Source organism: Hydra vulgaris, chromosome 08 (assembly GCF_038396675.1).
Source record: "Hydra vulgaris chromosome 08, alternate assembly HydraT2T_AEP".
NCBI classification, from domain to species: Eukaryota; Metazoa; Cnidaria; class Hydrozoa; order Anthoathecata; family Hydridae; genus Hydra; species Hydra vulgaris.
In genome coordinates, this window is record NC_088927.1 from 33,964,335 (window position 1) to 33,989,953 (window position 25,619).

The 25,619-nt window shown below is 27.2% G+C and overlaps 3 protein-coding genes across 3 annotated transcripts; 1 reads left to right on the plus strand and 2 right to left on the minus strand.

Moving 5' to 3' along the window:
* The first annotated feature begins 1,568 nt into the window (after positions 1-1,568).
* Positions 1,569-2,674, plus strand: LOC100203432 (gamma-interferon-inducible lysosomal thiol reductase). The gene is made up of 2 exons (XM_065803494.1): positions 1,569-1,956; positions 2,076-2,674. Exons 1-2 carry the CDS (start codon positions 1,629-1,631, stop codon positions 2,432-2,434), a joined length of 687 nt encoding a protein of 228 aa, XP_065659566.1. The 5' UTR covers positions 1,569-1,628; the 3' UTR covers positions 2,435-2,674.
* LOC136083775 (uncharacterized) lies at positions 2,639-3,307 on the minus strand. The gene is made up of 3 exons (XM_065803495.1): positions 3,143-3,307; positions 2,967-3,058; positions 2,639-2,869 (listed from the first exon to the last, which is right to left on the minus strand). The coding sequence occupies exons 1-3, from the start codon at positions 3,267-3,269 to the stop codon at positions 2,690-2,692; spliced, it is 399 nt and encodes a 132-aa protein (XP_065659567.1). The 5' UTR covers positions 3,270-3,307; the 3' UTR covers positions 2,639-2,689.
* Positions 3,308-3,543: 236 nt separating this feature from the next.
* On the minus strand, positions 3,544-25,564 carry LOC100199836 (WD repeat domain phosphoinositide-interacting protein 3). The gene is made up of 10 exons (XM_065803493.1): positions 25,422-25,564; positions 22,952-23,026; positions 22,766-22,867; positions 21,699-21,786; positions 21,147-21,241; positions 20,874-21,064; positions 13,031-13,116; positions 8,970-9,071; positions 4,146-4,264; positions 3,544-4,008 (listed from the first exon to the last, which is right to left on the minus strand). Exons 1-10 carry the CDS (start codon positions 25,480-25,482, stop codon positions 3,905-3,907), a joined length of 1,023 nt encoding a protein of 340 aa, XP_065659565.1. The 5' UTR covers positions 25,483-25,564; the 3' UTR covers positions 3,544-3,904.
* Between the last annotated feature and the right edge of the window lie 55 nt (positions 25,565-25,619).

A 25,619-nucleotide genomic window follows, 5' to 3' on the forward strand; every position in this document is an offset into this window, starting at 1 on the left:
ATTTTTGGTTAACTCCCAACGTAATAAGTGTTCGCATGCAGCCTTGTTGAAGTTCAATTTTTTTTTTTTAATAAAAATTTCAACAAGAAAAATGAATAATAACAACCTTGTATCCAACATATATGCTTTTTTGATAACCGCATAGCATACATATTGATTTAACAATACCATTTAAAATTCAATTTTTTTTTTAATACCATTTGAATGTTAAGCAGCTGTATCAAGATCGATCAATCCTGCAAATTTCCCTAAAGCACAACCAATAGAAGACTTTTAGAGAAACTTGAAAAAAAATAAAGTTTATGAAGGCGATTGGAAAGCAGAGAATCTTGATGAGTCGAAAGTATCTACTGTCTTGGCAAAATGGATCTTGAGTTTGTACAAAACCATATTTTGGGTGTTAGGTGTTAAAAAACTTGACCATATAAGAAGACATGATTCTAATATTTTTTTCTCTTCAAATACTATAAAAAGACATATTTTTATTACTATTTTTAAGTTTTGTGTTTTAAACATATATTAAGTCATGATATGTAATTCGCAATAAACCCTGATATTATAATTACATATCAGTGTTTTCTTGAAAAGTTTTCTCAAAAAAAAAAAAAAAAAAAAGCCCACAACCGTTAAAAAATAATTTTTCTACGTTGCAGCCTTTTATACTGTTAAATAAAAAACCATCAGAACACCGCCACATGACCATGAGTTTGTAGTCGCCCGTGTTGCTATTGGAAGTATAAGTTTCAATTTATTCTTTTAAAAATTTTTTTATTTTTTTTGCAAGTTAAAGTTTTGATGCTAATTTGTGTAGAAAAATAGAAATGTTACGTAATTTAAAGTTTTTTGATAAATAAAAATTTAGTTTGTTATAAAATAGTTAACATATTTTCTATGCATCATTAGTCGCCAACACGTTTAGAGTATGGAAAAATGGGGCAATGATTTGCTAACGAAAAAAAAATTCGTGTAAAAAAACACTGCAAAGGACTAAGGGATCGTCCATAAATTATGCAACGCAAAATCTATTTTAAAAACAGAAGTAGGAGATATTAAGCTCTTTTGCGTCCCGATTTCCATTAAACTTAAAAGGCTATTTTGATCTTTTATTTGAATTAAGGCTCTGCTAGGGAAAACTTTTGATTGTTTTGATTATTGTGAAATTTTGCGTTGGGTAATTTATGGACGATCCCTAAATAGTTTAATTTTATTCTCTTCTCTTAAACATATTAATGACTATCTACATAATTTGTCATATTACCAACTATTCAGTCTCAAGTTTAGTTGTAAGACACCATTATTTATTTGACAATTAAAAAAGACTTTGTTTTAATGATAAATGTATTAATTTTTTTTTTTTGTTGATGTTCAACTATCTGATGAGAGTTTAACTTTTTTCAAGCAAACAAAAAGCGTTATTTGTTTTTGTACATAGTTGAGTTTGCTGTGATAAAAAAATAATATTTTCTTTTTTGATTTTTCTCCTATTAAATAAAGTTATCTTAACAAACAATTTTGACACCATAAAAATAATCATGTAACGTCACAAAGCCAATATAAAAAGTATATAAACAAACTCAAATACTTAACTTTGAAAACAACATCATCAAAGACTAGATCTTTAAAGAAAAATGTCAGTACTTAACTTGATTATAGGATTAGTTATATTTAATGGATGTAATTCTTTGTTCATAAATAAGAAAAATGATGAATTATTTTATGCAAATAAGACTACATCCTTGATACAAGATGCAGATCCAATAGAAGTAACCTTATACTTTGAATCTTTTTGCCCCGATTGCAGAGTAACTATTTTAGATCAAATATATCCAACATACCAGAAGTTAGCATCCAGTGGTATACTAAAGCTTAACTTTGTTCCTTTCGGAAATGCAGAAGAAGTTTATTCTGCCGGTAAATACATTTTTTACTGTCAACACGGAGAGGAGGAATGCACTGGTAAGTACTAAATTTTTTATATAAACCTTGTTAAATATTACTATATTAAAGAAAACTTTTTTTGAAGTGAAGAAACGCGATTAAAAAATCAGCTGTAAGAATTAAAACTTGTACTTTAGGTAATTTAATCGAATCTTGTGCAATCCATTTCTATCCAGACCAAGCAAAATACGTTCCATTTATACAATGCCTTGAATATTATGGTGCAACTGATACCAATGCTAAGTACTGCGCCAGTGTGAGTCAGATGGATTACGATACTATTTCACAATGTGTTCTTAGTGATCAAGGCAACGAGATAGAACACGAAATGGCAACGAAAACTAATGCCTTGAACCCGCCTCATCAATATGTTCCATGGTTCACAATGAATGGACAACACGACGATAGCATTCAAGATGGATTAAGCTCAAACATGTTGACTTATGTATGCAATGCCTACCAAGGAACAAAACCAGAAGCTTGTATTCAGAAATAGTAGCTTTTAATCCTTTAGGCTAATAAGACTGGGTTATCGTTTAACACGTAAATAACGCGTGCATTTTTATTCAGAAATTCATTTTTAATTATATATATATGAATATATATATATATATATATATATATATATATATATATATATATATATATATATATATATATATATATATATATATATATATATATATATATTGTAAAGTAATTCTTAATTTTATACATTAAATTTATATAATTCACCTGAATTTTATACAATTCACTTTTTACGAGTAAAAACTATTTTTTTTGGTTTTTTGTTATTGCTAAGTTCATCGTTTGCTGTATCGTCCGTTGCATCATTTTCTTCGTCTTCAAATTCAAAATCTTTTTCATCGAAATCACTTGTTTTTCTTTTAACAATTGTCTTTCTTCCGGCTCTATGCATATGAGATAACATCTGAAATGCAAAACGCATAAAGGTCATTTATAACGAAAGTTAAGTAACAATTTATATTTCAAAGATTACGATTACAATAAGATTACAATAAGCTTACGATTTCATAATTTATTTGATTTGAATTCTTCAATTTTCTCTCTCGTTCATTTAATAATTGATTAAGGTTTCTTCGTAGAATATCTTCAGGAGCTATTTTTTGTTTTTAAATCACAACTTTAAAACAATATTTAACACATCTTCATTTTACTTGTGATCTATATTTTTAAAAATTACCTGTCAAGCTTTTTTTCTTTTTATTACTTTTGAGTTTTTTTAATTTTACAGATTTTGTTTTCTCGAATAATTTTTTATTAGTATCGACCGAAAAGTGGAGACTTTTCAAGACTAGCTTTGCTGACATATTTTTCTAAAATTAAGAGAAATTTTTTACTAGCATTAAACTTTTTTTCAAACATCGATTTTTAACAAAATCAAACTATTTTGTAAGCTCAATTTTATTTACTTTTGTATTTTATTTACTTTTGTTTTGAGTCTACGAGCATACAATAGTAAATTAAATGAAATTCACAAAAGTAAATTAGATAAAGCTCACAAAAGTAAGTAAGATAGAGCTCATACAAGTATATTAGATAGAATTCACTAAACTTAAGTAAATAACGATTTATAACCAAAACTTTTTCAACAATAAAATACTTTATTAATATAAATGAAAAAATTACAAAACTATACATCTTAAACAAAAACATTTTAAGCTATATAATTCTTTTAAGTATGAAACAGAACATAATATAAAAAAAAATGTCTCTGCAAAATCTATTTTAATAGCAGTTATTAACATTAAACATATAAAAATATCCAGTTAAAAAATACGTCATCTCAAGCAGCACATTAAATAACAATTGGTCATCCAAAACCATATAACAAATGAGATCCTCTTTGACTTAAAACGACTTAAAATGTATTTTCATAATCAAGCCTTTGGTTCCTTTATGTATAGAGATTCAAAAAGTTACGAGAAATCGTTACAACGAAGAATCAATCGTTGTCTGACATTTGTAGAAATTGATGGTAAGCATCTCGAGAACATTCTCCCCGGTTGTTAAAAACAAATTTGTAGTAGCTTCCGTCAGCGCAAACGGCTAAAAATAATTCTTTTTTAAGCATTCTTATAAAATTTGATAATAGATATAAAAAATCCTTTTAAAAAAACTCAATTAATTTCAGTTGTCTATACAATTCAATCGATAGGTTTCAATAATTTGAAATTTATGCTTACCAACAACAGAGTTTTTATCAGAACCAAAAGCACATATGCATTGAGCCCCGTTTGGCACCTGGAATCGAGAGAAACTCCATTTTGAACTGAAGTATTTTGGAAGTAACGAAGATGATAAACTATAAAATATGCACACACATAAGAGTAGTAATTAAATCTATGATTTTTGATCAACTTTAATTATACAAAATAAACAAAAAAATAATTTGCATAACTTGCCCTATTTTTTAAGGACATTTTTAACTTCAACAGCATAAATAGTTATAAACAAATAGTTATAAATAAACAACAACTTTTATCCAAGCCTAACTTTTAACTTTTAAAAATTTAAACTTTCGTTGAAAATATATTTCCAACTATATAGGGTTTGGGAAAACCCGGCATTTTTAGACCCGACGAGTCCGAGTCGAGTCTAAGAATATTTATTGGGTCCGGGCTCGGGCCCGGGTCCAATACGTCTTTTTAACTTATATTTTAATTTTAACTTTATTATAATTTTAACAATAGCATGGAAAGATTTTTTGTTCTCACGCCGATTTTTAAAAATGGATTTGTTATACGTTAAGGGAAATAAAACAACTTTTAGCCAGTTCAACGTCTAACCTAAATATATTACTCTATACTTTTATTATAATCTTGAACTACCAAATAAACTTGACATTACCTGTTTAAAAATATCGCATTTTATAGAATGTCCTCAATGGACAGCACTCTTCTTCAAATCCTGAAACTTCAGGGGTTCCTCAAAGTTCTATCCTTGGCCCTACACTCTTTTTAACTTACATTAACAATCTTCCAGATATTCTTACATCTAAGGTGGCGTTGTTCGCTGATGATACTACCATTTATTATTGTCTTGATAAGAGGCCAGCACTCTCTGATTGCTTGGTTGGGGCATTTGAGCTTGAAAAGGATCTCATTTTTGCTACAGCATGAGGCTCACAGTGGCTGTTGAACTTTAATTCAGATCTTGCATCTTTTGTGCCATCTCCTAAAACTCATTCTCATGTTACTCATCATTCAATTAAGTCTCATCCATTTACTGTGCTGTTCCTAAATGCTCCAAAAATTCTTATTCACCTAGTTTTTTCCTCAAACATCAGTTCTTTGAAATTAGCTTCCTTCATCTTGCTTTCTTGATTCATATAATTTGCAATCTTTTAAGCCGTCTGTCAATCGTTACCTTGCTCTATAAACTTCATCTTTTCTCTTCCACTAACTTCCAACTCTAATAGTGGTTGTTTGCAGCCTTGTTGGAAGTGAAGATGTTGAAAAACAAACAAAAAAAATAGCAAGTGTTTTAATAAAAAGAAACAAATTGAAAGAAAAAAGAAGCTAAAAACATATCAAATGTCTCTGCAGCATAAAGTATATTATGCAGACATAAAAAAATATCAGCCTACAGATAAAAAGTAAAAAAATTTAGATCAAGTTCCTCTTTGTATGATAAAATAATAATAATAAAAAAAATGTAAAATAAATTTAATGTTTATTATAAAATAAATTTTCATTAAGAAAAAGAAGTGAACTGAACAAATAATTACAAATCAATCTTGCATAAAAGTTTGCCATTGGATCATTAAAATATATTGCCATTGTTGTTATAAATAGTTCCCATGAATTTAAGACTTACGAGACAAGTTTTGAGTTTAAATTTACCAGGAAATCAAATATGTTAGGTTAAAACTCTAATCCATTAAAATCAAAAATCATTTTGCAATTAATGATTTCCCAGGAAATTAGGACTTCTATAGAGCACCATAATTTTTTAGCAGAACAATTTTCAATCATGAGAATTTTGTATAGAATATTTTTCAAATTGATGATGGAGAGATTGTTAAACATTTAATAACCAGTATGATATACCATATTAGAGATGTTAAATGGAACAAAGAGTTGCTTTTCTTTAACAAAAGACAAATGAACTGCATACATTGATTTTGTGTTTCATATTCAACACAAATATTTTTTTCATAAACATTTGAAATTTAACTCTAAGGATATACTAAATTATTTCACAAGAATTTATTTATTTGACAAGAAATTATTTAACTCTAAGGAATATACTAAATAATTTCACAATAACTAAACTATTTGAAAAGAATATACAAAAATAGAATATATAAAAAGAAATCAAGTCACATTAATACAAAACATTTTTGGAATCAATAAAAGTGCAACTCACATTAAAACAGAAGCTTTATGGAATCAAGAAAGTTGCAAGTCACATTTATACAGAAACTTTATAGAATTAAGAAAGCTGCAAGTCAACAATTTTTCAAAAATGATGGACAATTGTTTAAAAACTTTGAAAGAAAACAAACGATTAAACTATAAGGAAAAAAATTATAACCGGTACAAAACAAGTAATTAAACTTAAGTAACCTTGAATCATGTTATAAAAACCTTAGATCACATTATAAAAACTTTAAACCACATTATAAAAATGAAAAAAAGTATCTTTAAACTAAAACATACAAAATTCAATTTGCTCAAAACATCAACAGGTTTTCCAAGTGTAGGGAAATGATTTTAGCGAGTTAAGTATTTTACAGAAAAAGGAAAACAAAAATCTGTTAAGCACTTGTTAAATAGCTTATTAATGAAGAAAGCTCTTGACTTTCATAAGACAATATCTGTAACATTGTCTGTACCACAAGCTGTAGAAGAGTTAGAGTGGGAAAAACTTTAGCAACAGAAGCAGGATTGATTTAGTCAAGCAATGGATTAACCTGTTTCTTTGGGGTGACAGTAAGAGTGTAGCCATTGGATTTAAGAGTAGTGTTGGAGGAAAACTTCTTTGCAAACAGATGTCTTACTCTTGAAAAAGGTAATTAAATTAGATCCATGTATGAGAGGTGGTTTTCAGCAGAGAGACAAAAGACTTCAGCCAAAGGATCATCATGAAGAAAATTGCAAAATCCCAATAAGTTTTAAGGTAGTAAGAAGTGTGACAATAAAGTCTGATGTAGAAGTTTTAGTGAGATCATTGCATGAGATCATTTAGTGAGATCAATTCAGCCACCTAAACTAGAGCAAGGAGAAACTAAATGCAAGCTAGGGTCAATGAAAAGACACAAATCAAGGAGTGAAGACAAGTGATTACTGTTATCTGGAAAACGAGTCACAAAGTTAAATAAGTAAAAGATTGAAAAAAAGAAAAATTTTGAGATTTAGAGCAAGCAAAGAGCAAGTGGCACTAAAACCAAGCCATTCAGCATAACAAGCATTAAATAACAACAGTACTGGCTAAGGGATAAAGAGAAAGGGCTTAGTTAATTTGATCAGAACATCAGAAGGATAACAACTAAGAACAAAAAGAAAGGTGATTGAGTGAGGAGGAGCTTAGCGAATAAAAAATAAAAACCTGACTTCATGACGAATAGACTTCATGACTTTTTTTTGTTATTCACCTCCTCAAGGCTGAGAAGGCCACTACAGATGAGGAGGCTACTTAATAGTGGTTATAACCCTCTCTCAACTCTATAATTCTGAAACACGAACCTTGACAAACAAGGCCGTTGCGCGGAGAAACAAATTGAGCGCGGTACTACCAGGGATGTGGTGGGGATCGAACTCGAAACCTCTCACTTATGAAGCGAGCGCTTTACCACTACACCACTTCCGCATTTATCTATTTGGTGAATTGATACTTATGTGTCAAAATACCACATAAATAAAAATTAACTATTTTTCCTGGATTCGCAAGACTCCAATAGTTATATGCTTGATCCCAGGCCAATAATTATAATATTAACTCTAAAATACAAAAATGATAAAGCATAATTTAAATTATTCTCGCAAAAAGCAAGTTGTTCTGGTTAATTTTACAAAAAGCAAGATTCAGCAGAAAACACAATGCAAGGGCTCCTTATTTGGTCAAGACAATGCACACTAAAAAGATCAACAGGGACACCTTTTATGTGCAACATGGGGCTGCTAATACTCAGATATTTTCAGTTGTAAATGAAATTAGACTCTCTGAAAATAGCCACAGAGTTTGGGAAACCTTATTACCAGTTAGCCTAAGAACTATTAAACAGTTTTTCAGAGCTTTACCCCCATTCGATAACAGAAAGAGTTGCATAGCCTCTACTAAGAATAATCGTGTAACTTTAATATTTTTACTAAATAAAAGAAACCTTGGTAACCAAGTTATTGTAACTTCATCCAAATAATCTCTAACCATTCAGATAAAGTTACAACACACAGTGGTCTGAAAAAATCAAAAAAAAAAACCTGTAATTTTTTTTTAATTATTATTTTTAAATACTATATTATCCAGACTGTGTATTCTTATAGACAAAGAAAATATAAAGACTAGAAAGTACACAAGAACTTTAAACATAAAATCATATAAAATCAAGCAGGAAAGATCTTAAAGAGAAAAGCGTGGGATCAATTTTTTTTCCAAACCAGTAAAAAAAGTATCAAATATAAACATAAGAACATTTATTTTGTAATTACCAAACATATTACAAAATTTGCGGTTGCGTATGATACCCTATATATTTAAATATTTGCGTATGATACCCTATATATTTGAATAATATTTACCTTTATATTTTATGTAACATTTTAGTTTTTTAAGTTATCAAAAATTTTAGTTTTTTAAGTTATTTATAAAGCAACTAATATGAGATAAAAAACTTATAAAATGAGCATATTGAAAATTATATTAAAACTTATAAAGTGAAGGATAAAAAAGCACAGGTAGCTGAGGACAATTAAAAAACATTTTTTTAACTTTATATCTAATATATAGTTATTCTTTTAAACTATACTTTATATTATAAATCAATGAAACTTTATAAATCAATAAACCTTGAAGTTTTGTTTTTTCTTGGATCTTCTACAGCAAATATATGAACTGTTCCATGATCGCTTGAAACACATAGGAGTGAAGAGTCGCTGCTGAAATTTATGCTAATGAAAATATGAAACTTATATTAAAATTATTTGCAGTTCATTATTACCAATCAAAAACATTCAGTATTTTGATAATGTAATTTTGATGATTATTTAACTTATTATAACCTGTTATTTAAATGTATTTATATTTTTTATTATAAAAAATTTGACTAGCAATTCTTAGCAATCAAATTAGATAAACTAAAATAGATTTTGTGAGATAAAAATATAACTTTTATCAAAAGAAGTCAAACATGTTTAACTTCTTTTAATATAAAAGTGACTGGCGCACTGCAACAATACTTAAAATTTTTCAATATAAAAAAACTTTTTTAGAATTGTTACTGTATTTCAAATTATTAAATATACAAAAACTATGTAGTTTTACACAAACTACATTTACACAAAAAATACAGATAAGGATGCAGAAATTTTGTGAAATTTAAACTGAAAAAATTATTTTTATTTTACAAGCCTTGTCTACAAAAAAACTTCACATTTAAAGTAATCACAATTCTAGAGTAGGTACAGCAATTTTTAGTATTTTAGTAAGATGCTTCAAGCTGGAGTAGATAGTTTATAAGAAAATAATAGTTAACTTAAAATAAAAAAATCTAAAGTTAACTAATAGTGATCTTATTTGAAAATCAAGTTTGAAAAATCAACATAAATAAACCGCTTTATAGACACCATTTTTATAGAATAACAAAGAAATAAAACGTAAACAAAACAAAAACATTCTATATGAAGTTTATTTTTTTTTAATCACTTTTTTTACATTTAGATAAATTTTATTAAGTACAAGATAAAAATTTTTTTTTTACAACTTAAAAACAAAAATATACAAAACCCAAATAAGTTGCAACATTTAAAACCAAGTTTTTTTATTAATGTTTTATTTACATAAGTTCGTCTAATAATATGATTTTTATGCAAAACCATCCATTTTTACAGGACCTAAACATGCCTGAAAAATTATAAAAACTCTAAAATAAATTATTTTATTATATATGAAAATATGCGGGTAAATATTTTACACCATTTTAATTGACACTCGTTTAATATACTCATTAATTATAACTCACTCCAGTTTATGTTTCATAATTAATTAGGGTTACCCTCTACCGTGAAGAAGCACCTACCGTAGTTTTTGAAAAAATCAGTAAATTTTTTATGCTGCTTTTTTTTTAATTTAATTTTTTAGTATTGTTTTATACAAAACTAACTTATTTCACTAATAAATAATTTTTAAAAAGATGTATTTTTAAAGATTTGAGATGTTTTTTTACCCGCAAATGATTTTTTATTGCTTTCTTAAGAAAATCTTTAACAGTGAAAAAAAGTTTGTCTAGTTTTTTTACGGCTCTAAACTTACATAATTTTTTTGATAAAAGTTTAAAACAGTTGTAAAAACATTGAATATTTTAAATTTTATCAAAAAATATTAGTATTTTTTGTATAACATTGTTTAATTTTTTACACGATAGGTGAGTACGAAAATTATAATAGTTAGCACTTACCATTTATAAAAATATTTTTTCGGATGTGCTTTATTTCGTGAAGTTTTCTCTCTAAAAAACTATTTCAGTTCAACTCAATTACCAATTAAAGGTAATTTAACCCTAGGGAATATTTATTTGATATGTTTTTTATACTTTATTTATTATGTGAAATGAATTCGATTAGAAAGATGCAAGGTTCAAAAAAAAAAAAAATATTCGAAAAAAGCTTTTGTATTTAGAAGAACAACTGCATGCAGCACTTAGAGCTTTAAATAAAGGTGAAAAATTTTATGTGTCAGCAAAAAGTTTAATGCTCCTGAAAGTACCTTACGCGACTAATTATCTGGTAAAAGCCAACCCAAACGGCAAAACTCTGGCTTTAAATCATATCTTAGAGAAGAAATAGAGAATGAATTGGTTGCTTGGTTAATGCAGTGCGCTAACATGGGTTTTGCGATTACAAAAAAGTTATTAATTAAGGCGGTACAAAAAATAGTTATAGAGCGAGGTATAAAAACACCATTTAAAAATGATATCCCAAGTAAAAACTGGTTTTACAAATTTATGCGTCGTCATAAGGAATTATCGCAAAAACGAGCAGAGCATATTAGTCGAGCTAGAGGTCTTATAACTGAAGCATCGATAAGAAAATGGTTTAATAAGATGTATGAATTATTAGGCGATGATGCGCAATACCTTAATGATCCATCTCGTGTTTTTAATTTAGACGAAAATGGTTTTGAGTTAGCACCAAAAACTGGAAAAGTTTATGAAAAATGTAACAACAGCGATAAGGAAAACCTTGCAACTATATTTTGCGTAAACGCAAATGGTGAATTTGCACCATCATTAACATTGTACAAGTATGCTCGAATGCTAAAAACTATTGCTGCTGCACCACCAGGTTAAGGATTCGGTAAAAGTGACAGCGGGTGGATGACCGCTGAATGCTTTTATGAGTACTTCACAAATGTGTTAGTACCATATTTGAAATCTATTAATACACAATTACCTATATATATATATTCATGGATGGACATTGCTCGCATCTGTCTAAAGAGCTCAGCATGATTGCTCTTCGGAAAGAATTCATTTGATTTCGTTGTTTCCTAATGCTACACACATCTTACAACCATTAAATGTGTCAGTTTTCGGACCAATGAAAAAAAAAAGGGCAGAACATTTGTCGGCAATTTAAATTGGATAATGATTTTAATGAAATTTGCAAAGAAAATGTACCAATGTTGTTGAATAATTTTGTTATGGATCCAAGTATGAAAAAAAATATTATTAACGGATTTAGGTCGACAGGAATATACTCATTTAATGCGAGCAATGTTGATTATAAAAAAGTAATTCGACGTGTTAAAGTGAATTCCACAATTGATAATAATGAAACGAATCTTTCAAGCCATAATAACATGGGAAACTTATTTGGAAACAACATTGCACCTGAAGTATTGCTACAGTTTGAAAAAACTGGAAATAAAGAATGGGGAGGTAAAACTGACTTCAGAGAATTATTTAATTTTTGGAAAAAACTTAAATTTAACGATAGCTCCAAACAAACCATAAATTTAATAGAAGCCAACAATAATGTATTGAACAATGAAATCGATAAAAAATCGTATTTAGATATTAGCAGTACGCAAAATGAAATCGTATCTAGTAATGTTAGCGAATTTGGAAAAAGCGTAATAATTGATGAATCTGGTGAAAGTAAATCAGTAGCAGATCCACCAGATTCAAATAAACAAATAATAAAAGATGTAAACCCATTACACAACTTTCTTTTATGGCCAAAACAACCAATCGCGAAAAAAAGGCTGAAACAAGTTGAATGATTACCGAGCGTTGTAACTTTATCCAAATGGTTAGAGATTCAAATAACTAGAGAAAATGCAAAGAAAGAAAAAGATATCAAAAAAATTTAACGTAAAAATAAAGCTGCTGAAAAAAAAGAATTGAAAGAAAAAGAAAAACAAGAAAAATCTAAAAGAAAACAAGCTGTAACAAAAGAAAATAAAAATAAAAGACAAAAAAAAAAAAAAAAATTTTTTTTAAAATTTAAAAAGAAAAAAAGTTTAAATTCAGAATAAAGCTTTGGTGGATAATTTTATAACCAATGTCTTCTTTAATTTGTAATCGTATTAAATTTATGTATAGGTGGTGCCATGACCCTATATGTAAAAAAAAAAACAAATTACAAGATAGAATCGCGAAGAGTTGCAACTTTCAAATTTTGCACATTATATTTTTATGGTCTAATTAAGGTACTCCTGCTTGAAGTAACTAATATTTCTAAAAAATATATGAAAATCGGCGCTTATTCTAGAGCCAGACTATTTCTAAACTAGTGTATACGTATGTATAAACTATGTATACATATATACATACATAATATTCTAAAACATTATGTATGTATACATACATACATAATATTCTATAACATTAAATTAAAAACAGACATACCAATATATAGTAGCATTTCCAGCTCCTCTTCTCAATTCATGCAACTGTTCATTAGTTGCTGTATCAAAAACACGGATCAATGTACCCTTAAAAAATATATATATAACAATAATTTTATAGTTTTTAAACACTGCGGCCTAATTAAAACATAACTGCACACCATTGTTTGTTAATTAATTTTTTGTATTTGTCATAACTTGTGACAAAATTAAAAATTATATTTAAAACTTATTGCTTTAAAAATTATCTAAAACAAGCCCAAAACAAAATTCATTTAATGCATAAAAAGAATTTTTTTCTTTAAAAAACTTTTGTAACTATTTAGCTAAATTCTTATACATTTGTACAGGTTAAATTTTAGTGTTAATGCTGCTTTATTTTAAAACTAAATTCAAAGAAGTTATTTTTTTATCAAGGATTTACTTTCTTTAATTACACAATATGGCTCTAATTTGTTCTAAATTATGTAGAGAATTAATTAAACTTTAGGAAGAAACAAATTATATATGTATAGAATAAATATTTATGCACAAAAAAGGATAAATTGTAAAGAATACTTGAAAGTTGCAATTTTTACCAAGTTTTATTAAAATTTAAAAAAAATCAAAAGCCGTTGTCAGCAGCTTACAGTAGTGAAAGAGTTAAATATCAACCAACATAAGAATAAATGTTCAAATGTAAAACTGTATATTGCACATGATTGGCATCCAAACTACCCTCATATTAAAGAGGGCTGGCATCCAAACCATCATAAAAACAAAGCAAAGATCATAAAATTATAACTTAATTCTCATAAAAAATATATGATTTAATTTAAAACTAATTTAATAAAAATATATAATTTTATTCTGATGAAAAAATTTAATTATTTTTTGATTTAAAAAATATACTTTTATTAAAATTAAAGTTAATGCTTGGGTTTAACTTAACTGTCAAATTTATTTAAAAACATTACTAAATATTATTCAATATTTAAATTTTATTTGTTCTTAAAAAAAAATTAGCTCATTTTTATCGCAATTGTTTTTTCGGTTTTCCTTCTTAAACATTTTTTTTTACTCACAACTAAATTTCAAATAAATAAGTTAGTTAAACTTTTTTTTTATAATGCAACTTAAATCGCAGCGATTATTTTTTAATAAACTTTTAATAAATAAAGCAAATAAATTAACGCAATTTTTTTATTAGTTACTCTCTAATTTTTTTTTAAATAAAAAATCAATTGTAGTTTTGCAAAGATGCAATTAGAAATTTAAGAAATAATCATTTCAAAAATTCAAAAATTTATCACATTTTAATTTTTTATGCAAATGTCGAGAAAAGAATAAAATTTGTTAATACCAAACAATTTTAAAAATGCAATATTAAATTTAATTATTTAATATTAAAATATAAATAAATAAAATGAACATTCGCTTATAGTAATAGTAAAAAAGCAGTTAAATAACATTTCACTCGCTTTGCAGTAATTTAAAAAAGTTAATGTCATTAAAAAATAAAAAAATAAAGAGATTTTATAATGCTAAATATTGCGTTAAGCGAATGCATTAAGCATTTTTTATTTAAAACAAGGCCAGCACTACATTTTCTTTTGTATAAAAAAAGTAAATTATTTTATATTAAAAGAATACTGCATAAGATTCTGTTGTGTTTTTGTATAAAAAAATATATACAATACAAACAGAGTTATACAATACAAGCAGAGTTATACAATACAAGCAGAGTTGTACAATACAAGCAGACTTGTTAACAAAACCAAATATATCAAGAATAAAGTCACATGTTGCAAGACCAAGATCACATTTTTTTTTAATATCTTTATTCATATTCAACTCCACTAGACCATGGGTCTACTCTTTTTTTGTAAATGTGTTTACAACCCTCTTTCAACTCTATAACTTTGAAACATGACGAACAAAGCCACTGCACAGAGAAACAAGTTGAGTGCAGTATGAGGAACATGGTGTAGATCAAACTCAAAATTTCTTGCTTACAAAGCGAAAGCTCTACTGCTGCACCACTTACCACGTTTAGGTAACAGGCAAATATATCAGCACATATAACATTCATGTTTTTATTGCTTCACATACAAGTATATATTTGTAAGTTCAACACCCATGACACCACACTGTAGTGGTTTAGTCAGACTTCTGTAATATATAATTTTTTCTTATTTATACATGACATTATGGAAAAAAATTGAAGCAACCTTTTACATCTAAATCCTATTTATGCTGTTAACCTGTTTTGAATATCAGGACATTTTTATTGTAATACCACTTGAATAAAGGTTGAAAAAAAAAAAATTTGTATAAACTCCTCAAATTTAGTGACTGCCTTTAAAAGATGAATGTTTATAAAAATAATATATATATAAAAAACATCAAACAATACAAATTCTCTTAATACAAATAATAATTTATTTTCAGAAATTTTCACTGGGTTATGGACATCAGCATCATCAGCTTGTAAAATATTACAAAATTTTTTGAACATTAAAAAAAAAGTTTAATAAATTTTTTAACTGGCGTCAGCAGTTGAATGGCTTCTTTTTTCTTTACGTAAGAATATAAAAAACGGAGTCCAAAATTTAGTTTTGACAAATTGCCTATTATCGAGATTTAATCCGCCATTTGATGGGAAACATTGGTACCTATGTATTTTGAGTGCTTCACGTACTTTACGGTCAAATTTTTTTATTTCAACTTTAAGAGTTTTAGTTTTCTCCTAATTTATTTTTTCAGAGCAAAACTTGCTATGTGTGACAATCGCCGATTGATAATGTTTGCCATCGTTTAAACTTTTTTGGTGTTGTTGAGTTCTTGTTCTAATTTGTAACTTTGTTTCTCCTGCATATTTTTTTGAGCAATTGCATTCAACTAAATATATTTCATGTTGGCTATTTTGGAGCAATCTAGATTTGTTTTCACATGTTAGTAATGTTCTTAAATTAGTATTTGATTTAAAAACTACTCTATATCCGACTTTTCTAAATATTTTCCTTAACTTTGGTGATAGTGAAGGCATCCATGGTAATGATACTTTTGGGAGAGCATTGTTCTCGGATTGAATTCTATAGTTCTTTACAGACTTACAGACAAAAATCTTAAGAATTAAATATTCTTAAAGATAATTTAATAAAAATCTTAAGAATTAAATATTCTTAAAGATAATTTAATAAAAATCTTAAGAATTAAATATTCTTAAAGATAATTTAATAAAAATCTTAAGAATTAAATATTCTTAAAGATAATTTAATAAAAATCTTAAGAATTAAATATTCTTAAAGATAATTTAATAAAAATCTTAAGAATTAAATATTCTTAAAGATAATTTAATAAAAATCTTAAGAATTAAATATTCTTAAAGATAATTTAATAAAAATCTTAAGAATTAAATATTCTTAAAGATAATTTAATAAAAATCTTAAGAATTAAATATTCTTAAAGATAATTTAATAAAAATCTTAAGAATTAAATATTCTTAAAGATAATTATGTCTGTAAATAGTGTAAAAGTATTGCAAAGTCTCTAAAATAAGGCAAAAATGATAGTAGAAAAATTACACTGAATGACAAGTTCAATATATCTTGATACACATTTAGTTTAAATAAATTTTTTTAGTTAAATTGTTTTTAAAAAACATTTTCTTCAAAATGAACACTACATGTGTTGGGAGTTAGTAGTCCTTTTAAAACCAATTGCAGTACTTAAATTGCTAAGAGATCAATTTGAACAAGTTTTTTATAACTCTTGGACTTGTTTTTTTAAACTTTTTGACATGTTTGTTCAATGTTGAGAAATACAATGTGAAGTGAAAAAGCAGAAAAGCTTGTCTTTCTTTATAAAATGATTAAATAAGTTACAAATATTAAAAATCAAAAGAATTTTAAAAACAACCTGCTAAAAAAATAACTTTTTATACACTTTTTTCTTCACATATTAAAACATAATAATCCTGTCAAATTTTTTTTTACAACTTTAACATGAATAAAAAGTGAATAGTATTTAAAAATAAACAATATAAAATATGGTACTAATGAAAATATGGTAAATATGAAATACTCTGAGTAATAATAAAGTTATATAAAGATAATAAACTCTTCTTTATAAAAATGAAGCCACAAAAAATTGATTAAACTTTAAGAGCATTTAATTAAAAAAATATTTTTACATATAGAGTAGTCATGAATATGTATTTGGACATATTTTGAATTATTCAATCTCTTTTCCTCTATGAATTTTTGGCTTAATGCCCCTCCTCAAGTTTTGCATAGTACTATTGAGAATACAAAAAAAAAAAAAAACACTATTACAAACTTTTCTTAATTTTTTGAGCAGCTTTGAGCAACTCTAAACTTGTGTCTTATTTAAATTTGGACAATTTGGTGGGTTGTGATCTAAAGATATAATTTCAACACCATTTTTTTCAGTGCCAATTAATTATTGCTATAGCATGCTAGCTAAATCATATAGACAGCTTGCTAAATCAGGCCAATACCTAAAAGGAACATTATGAGATTTTATAAAAGGTAGAAGACACTTTTCCTTCTTGTAGAGTTCAGCATTCATCAACTTTGAGGTTATAAATCACTTTCCTTCATCTCAAGACTGCACTCTTTTCAATGTTATTTCTGATCAAATTGACCAAGTCCTTCCTCTTTATCCTTTAGCCAATATCGTTATTGTTGGTGACTTTAATGCTCATCACACTGAATGGCTTGACTCTAATGTCAGTAACTCTGCAGGCATTAAGGCCAACAACTTTTGCCATACTCAATCTTTAACACAAATAGTCAACTTTCAAATTGGTTTTCCAGACTATCCAAATTACTTACCTTCTGTACTCGACTAATGTCTTGTTTCTGATCCTAGTCAGAGCTCAGTTTCTCCACATTCACCCTTAGGTGCTTCTGATCACAGTTTGATCTCTCTAAAACTATTATCTCATTCCTCTTCATCATCTGAATCCCCCTATCATTGTATCTCTTACAACTACCTTAAAGCTGACTGGGATTCTTTCCGTGATTTTCCTTGTGATGGCCTTAGGGTAGAAATCTTTTATCTTCCTGCTAACCAACGTGCTTCTTTAGTAACTTTTTGGATTCAGGCTAGCATGGACTCTTGATGATTTCAAGTCAAGTCTCACTCTTCTATACGGTTTTCCTCTCATTGTGCAGTTGAAATTTTCAATTGTAACCATTACTTCCATATCTAATGCCAAAACAATTTTCCAGAAAAAAAGCGCCTGTTTACTATTGCTAGAAACCATTGTAAAAAGGTTTTATCTAATACCAAAGCCTCATTTTTCATTCTCAGGTCATGAAATCTCATATTTTATCTCAGCGCCACTGAACTTTAACTTAGATAAAACTTGGGATAACAATTAGGTAAAAATTTTTTTTACCTAATTGTTAACCCAATATGCTAGATCTACCTATATTTATGAACAGTAATGCACTTGATAAGTCATTTACCCTTCGCCTTCTAGAATTAACTCTTACCTCAGATCTTTTTTGGAAACCATATATCAAATCAATTGCAAAAAAACATCTGCTAAGGTTGCCTCTCTTTATCGTGCTTGCCACTTTCTTACTCCGGATTCTATCCTTTATCTCTATAAATCTCAAATCCGTCCTTCATGGAATACTGTTACCATATCTGGATCTTTGAATGACACTCTTTTGTTTCTTTGCCACAGCCTCATTACTTGCAATTACAAAATCATTTCTTTCCAAAGTTATCAAGCTTTGTATATTTATACTTATTGCTGACAGCTCCATGCTTAATGCCAGCATAAAATCTGTTATCAGGTATTTGTCTTAAATCTACTTTAACATAAGTTTCATCATCAAGAATTAGGCATTAAACTCTATCAGAATGTTGTCATACAGTTTTCTCGCTTGCATTTTAATACATTTTTGCTACTTTTTTTTGGTACGGTTTGGTATTCTATTTATGATAAGAATGGATATCATAAAATTTTATTCACTTTTTTTTTTGTTAATTCAACTCCTCAAGGTCGAGAAGGCCACTATAGACGAGGAGGCTACTAATTTGTGGTATAACCCTCTCTCAACTCTATAACTCCGAAACACAAACTTTGATAAACAAGGCCGCTGCGCAGAGAAAAAGAACAAATCAACCGTGAAAGAATTAAATGCATTTACTTAAAAACACTGGATCCTCGTTTAGAACATTTCTAAACTAGCTTAAGTCAGTGCGTCAATTGTTTTTTGGGTTCTCAAACATTAAAAAGAATCTTTATTAATTAATCACAAGTCAGGATCTGGATAAAAAATTAGTTTAAGAATCAAAAATTGGCCTTGAAAATTTGTTTTTCATGCTTGCAGAATCCAGAATTTGACTATGAAAGAGCAAGTTAATACAATACATGTTATTTTGTACAAAAATGCAGTAGTGGTGTAATGGCAGAGCGCTTGCTTTATAACTCCGAAACACGAACCTTGACAAACAAGGCCGCTGCGCGGAGAAACGAGTTGAACCATTAAAAATAAATATATTTTCTTTTAAAAAACCTTTAATCCTTAGTTACAGACCTTCTTAAAATGCTTTATTGAAAACTTTTTTAACTGCACGAAGTAATTTTTTTAACTGGAATTAAATTTCTGAACAATGATACAATATGACAAAACAAAAACAAAAATAACTTATTATTCAAGACAAGTTCGAACAAATTAGTTTTGTTCATCTGAAAACAAAAGTGTTGAAACAAGGTAATCTCTATCAAAGCAGTTAAAATCCAACATTAATAAACATTTATGTTTAATGAAATCACTTCATTTTATTAAATACTTTTTAATTGACCCCTGAAAAAAAAATCTTATGATTATATTTTGCAAAAAATCTTGACCCCCTGTTTTTATTATCTTACTTCATTTTATTTATTTTCTTTTTTTCTTTTTTTTATTTTTATTGTGTTTTATTATTTGTTTTGCTTTTACTTTAAAAGGTGAACTTTTGTTTGAAAGTAACCAAATGTTGGTTTTATTAACTCTTATTTTCTACTAAAGTATATCAATTTGATATCAAGCTGGGTCTAACTAAAAATCACTTACAATTTTATATTCAAAAACAGAACAAAAAAAAATGACAGACATTTAATGACATTTTATAGCAATAAATATTTTTCTCACAATGTTTTTAATAAAATAGTTTAATTTTTATTTTATCTTTTGAAACCCAGGTTTTACTTACAATAAAAATATAATTAGGTTTAGGAGAGTCATCCATATTTTCTTATATGCAATTTAGATTTTTTTAAAATTGAATTCAAATTAAAGGCAACATTTTTTAGCCAGAACAAACCCCCTATTACATGATCAAGTTAGCAATAACCTTTAAAAAAAAGCAAAAAAAAATTTTTTGTAAAGGTTATCGCCGATCTTACACGAAAATAGAAATATGCCTAGATAAGAATCCTTAGATATTGAAGGCCTAGAAAAATACAAAATATGAATCCAATTCACAATTTACGCTAACTTGTTGACAAGGGGAGTATATTAGTTATAGGTTTATCCTATATTAAATATACACTATTCATCTTCCAGAATGCAAAGAAGCAGGGCTTCAGTACCTAAATCCATTGAGGGTCAGGGTTTGGGCATAAATGGTGTGCATAACATATATTGCTATATACAGCATAATAGAGAAGCAATCATTATCTTAAATGTTTTTCTATTATAAATGATTATTTAGTAAATTTTTTGGTTAGACTTAAACTAGCAGTAAATAGTAATAAATATATTATTTGCATGTCACTGTATCTAATAGGACAAAGGATTTTATTAGATATGGTATAAAAAGTAAAATAAAATAATTACTTTCTCTGAGGCAGTAGCAAGTCTGGTTCCTTGTAAATTAAGTGAAATACAACTGAGTGTGGCTTCATGAGCCTCTATTTCATTTATAGGTTTTTCAGTATTAGCAAGATCTGCTATATTCACATGACCTGGCTTCCTTCCAGGAAAAACAAGCAAGGAATTTGTGCTACTTGGACACAACACACACAACCCTTAAACAATAAAAAAGAGATAAATACAGAAAACAACAGTACTGAAACTTTTAAAAACAATAATTTAGAAAATGAAATCTACCTTTTGGATTTGGGCATGTTTCAAACACATTAAGTTGACGAGGATTTTGAGTAAATGTGTACACTTTAATCATGGTGTCAAGTACAACAACAATCCTTTAAAAGAAATTCAAGTAAAGTAGTAAGCGACCGGGGCTATGGCCGGGGCTAGGTTTGATAACACAAAGCCGCGACCGGGGCCAGGTTTATGACCAGGGCTGCATAAATATTGATAGATCCTATAAAAATGTTATTTTTAATTAAAATTTGTGACATGAATTTTATTTAAAAACAATATTTTATTGGATTTATCAATTTTAATGCAGCCCCAGCCGGGTTTATGACCGGGGCTGCATTAATATTAATACATCCTATAAAAGTATTGTTTTTAATTATAACTCATATCATAAATTTTAACTAAAAAAAACATTTTTATAGGATCATAAACCTGGCCCTGGTCGCGGCTATGTGTTATCAAAACTAGCCCCGCCCATAGCCCCGGTCGCTTACTAAAGTAAAGTATAAGTAAAGTCTATTAACATAATAAAACGTTTTTTTTATCAATAGATATTACCTGTCTCTTCTGAGTTTAACAGCTTTAACATCACTAGAGAAATCAAGAGATATAACAATCTTTTTTTTCAGATCATCCCATATTTTTACTAAAAATTTTATTAAAAAATATTTATTATTCATGAAAAATAAAGTACAGGCTTATCAATAGTAAATGCTGCTTTCCATAAACACCCTGGTAAATAAACAAATAATAAAACAAACAAAAATAAAAAAACACTGAAGGTTAAAAATTAATTAGTTGAAAGCAAATAATTCAAAACCTAAAAAAGTATTGAAATAACTTGAAAACTATATTTTCTTATAAGTTTTGCAAATTTTTTTTGAAGAAAAGTTGTTAAATGATTGAGTTGAAGTCAGAAGTTCATTAATACTTTAGCGCATAATAATTAAAAACCTTTTCTACTGAACTCCAATTTGATTTGTGAAATTTTTATCACGCAGCCTTGATGTCCAGAATTAACTTTATGTGAATCTACAGTAAAGTTCTGATTAAAATTTGGACAAGTTAAGCACACTTTTTCCTTTACTAATTATGCTGTTTGCTTTAGTCTGAATCTCTAAAAAAATAGCTTTGTTTCAATCATGTTTAAATTGATCAAACTGAGTGTTATAGAGACAAAATCTTCATTTTATAATTTTTATTTAACTTGCACTGCTGTTTAAATGAGGTTTTAATTTAGAAAGCAATTTATATCAATTAGAGTACCTTTCTTTTAAAAAAGGCATTAATTAAAAAAAAGATTTTAACTTGTCCAGACACAAATTAAGTAATCGCAAACTGAAAACAATTCTGGTCTTCAAATTTTCAGTTTATAATAAAAACCTTGAACACTGTTTTTATGGGGTGAATTAAATTAAATTTATCATATTGCGAAAATTTTATGAAAAAATAAAAGAAATTTATGACTGCGGAGGTAACAAAAGTCATAACTCTCGTGTAGCTAAAGTTTAAACAGCAGTTAAGGTATTAGAAACAAACACAGAAAAAAGGGCAAAGGGTGAAAATTGTCCTAACCTTATTTCTAAAAAAAGTTAAATCTAATTAAATCATCTTAATTTTCATACCTTCATTAGGAGGAAACTCAGGATTTTGACCCCCTCCAACAAGAGCTAGATAATTAGACCGAAATAACATTTCAACATATGCAATTCCACCATTTTCAAAAACTAAATATTACAAAACTATATTTGACAAAAATTTTAAACAGTTAATTGAAATAAAATTTAAGCTATCAAATTAGTTAAAATAACCTTGTCGTTCTTTTTCTTTTACAGGATCGCTATTGAAAACACGAAAACCGTTTTGCATACCACAAGCAAAACAACCTTAAAATATATAATGAATTGTATTTTTATTATATAAACTAAACTTTGCTACTTTTATTAAATCATTAATCAAATAAAGATAAAAAAGTTTAAAAAAAATCAAATAAAACTAATATTTTTTCAATATAATAATTTAAAGGTTTTAAAACACAAACCATTTGGAGCCAGTGAACTACAATAAAATTTATCTTCAGAACTTTGTTTATTTTTAAAAACTCAATCTAGTAACTCTGAATTTTATAATGAATACTTAAATAAGATGAAGGCAATTTTTCATTTTTACTTTAGTGTTTTAGTTCTGTGACACACATTTGTTTTAGTGTTTTAGTTCTATGACACACATTTACTTTAGTGTTTTAGTTACTACACTTATATTTAGAACTTTGTTTATTTTTAAAACTCAATCTAGTAATTATGAATTTTATTATGATTATTTAAATAAGATAACAGAATTTTTTTATTTTATTTTAATGTTTAAGTTTATTGACACACATTTATTTTAGTGTTTTAGTCCTATGACACACATTTATTTTAGTGTTTTAGTTCTATGACACACATTTAAGCAAACTATGGAGCATTGCATAGACATGGAATTACCAATAGGACAGAAATGTTTTTCAAAACACTTTTCTATTAGCTTTTTGATTTTTACATAAAAGTTAAAACACGCCCCAAAAAAACTGAAAGGTCCTTGCTTTTTTTATTTCGACAAACTGCATTTTCAAGCAGTTTGTCTAAAAGGTAAACATTGTTTAAGAGATGTCTAATTTGGCTTACATTGAATTTTTCATGCAAGGTTGGCTTGTAAATGTTAATTTTGTTTGACCATTCAGTAGCTTCTAAAGAACAAGAGTTGCTTTGACTAAGAATGGCTTTTAAATAGTTGAATATCCTGCTGGTAATTCAAAGAACGAATTGTAACTCCATGAGTGGCAAAATACCAAGAAGTTTTGTTTTATCAGGATAATCTAGCAAAGAGAGAATTACACAGCATTTGTAACTTGCTGAGAGTTTTAATTTCCTTGATAAACTTAGAAAGTTAAATGAACTTTCAATATCTATTCAATATACTAATACATGCCTTTAGAAAGGTCAATTTATTGACCTTATTGAATGCAAAGCCTACTTGTAACATTTTACAACATATTTATATTGGAAAAAATATTTTTTTATAATGAAACTTTATCTTTTACGAGGATATATAAGTTTTAAATAATTTAGTAATATCAATTTATCAAACAGATTTGAAGTCATATTGTTCAACAATTTGTTTAACCAATCCAACAAAGTCATTGTAAATAATGACTGAGTGTGTTTCTACCTTGTTTAATGACATTTGATACATCAAATTCTGTCAGTTTTAAAGAAAGCGCTAAAGTAGATTGAAATCTGCTAATTTCTATTTTAAAAATAGAAATGAAACAGTAACATGCTCTTAAGTTTTTAGATTTAACACTTTTTGTAAAAACATTTTAAGTGTTTTCCTCTCCATCTTGTTGTGAAAATCTCCATCCATCTTAATGTGCTGAAAAATTTGTTTTGATCACATCATAAGCAATAGATTCTGTGTTACTTAGAACTTGGCTAATAACTGCCTGAGGTTTTCCTTGCATATTGAAATATATGGATTTCCAAATCGGAAAAGTTCAGCCTTAACTGATTCTTCTATTTGTTTTGATTTTATTGTAACACAAATTGCATAAAGTTCATGAAGTGAAGTTTTTATGAATTTTATCAAGTATAATCTATTCTAGCTGGCATATATCTGAACTTTTTTGAAAGAAAAACAAACATAATTTAGCACAATTTTCAGTGTGTGATGAAGCCTTGTTAAGCATTATGAAAAGACTTTGGTACCAGATATTTATCTGCGCCTGCAAACTTTTGTGTAATGTAAAAGCGTACCCAATCAGAATAAATTTAAACATACTCTTGTTTGAAAATCTACAAATTACCGTATTTTTTATTTTTTGTAGAACTTAAATTTGAATAGAACATTAATCTGATTTGCATTAGTGTTAAAAACGTTATCTTTTGTAAATCTTTATTGTGAAGTAAACCTGCGAGTAAACAAATAATTATTAGTATAAATTATTTTGAACGCCAAATGTATAATATATATATATATATATATATATATATATATATATATATATATATATATATATATATATATATATATATATATATATATATATATATATATATATATATATATATATATGTTCAAAACAACATGATAAAGGATTAAACAACTCTATTAGATTTAATAAATACATTTAAAATTGTCTAATGCGCTTATAAAAAAATGATTAATGTGAGGGATTATATTTGATGGTAAAAAAGGTATAACAAATACTTGAATTTTAATAAAACATTAAAAAAAATTTTTAACCTTGGTCTTGATTGAAGCCTGCAAAAATAAGTTCATTTTCTTGGGTTGTATCAATGTTCATGATTTATATACTCCTTGATATCATTACTATATATTTTCATACTTTTAACTATAATAACAATAATATTAAAAAATTCAAAATATTTTAATGTGTGTAAACTTTTTTGTTGAATGCTCTACCACAGTGGTCTGTGACAA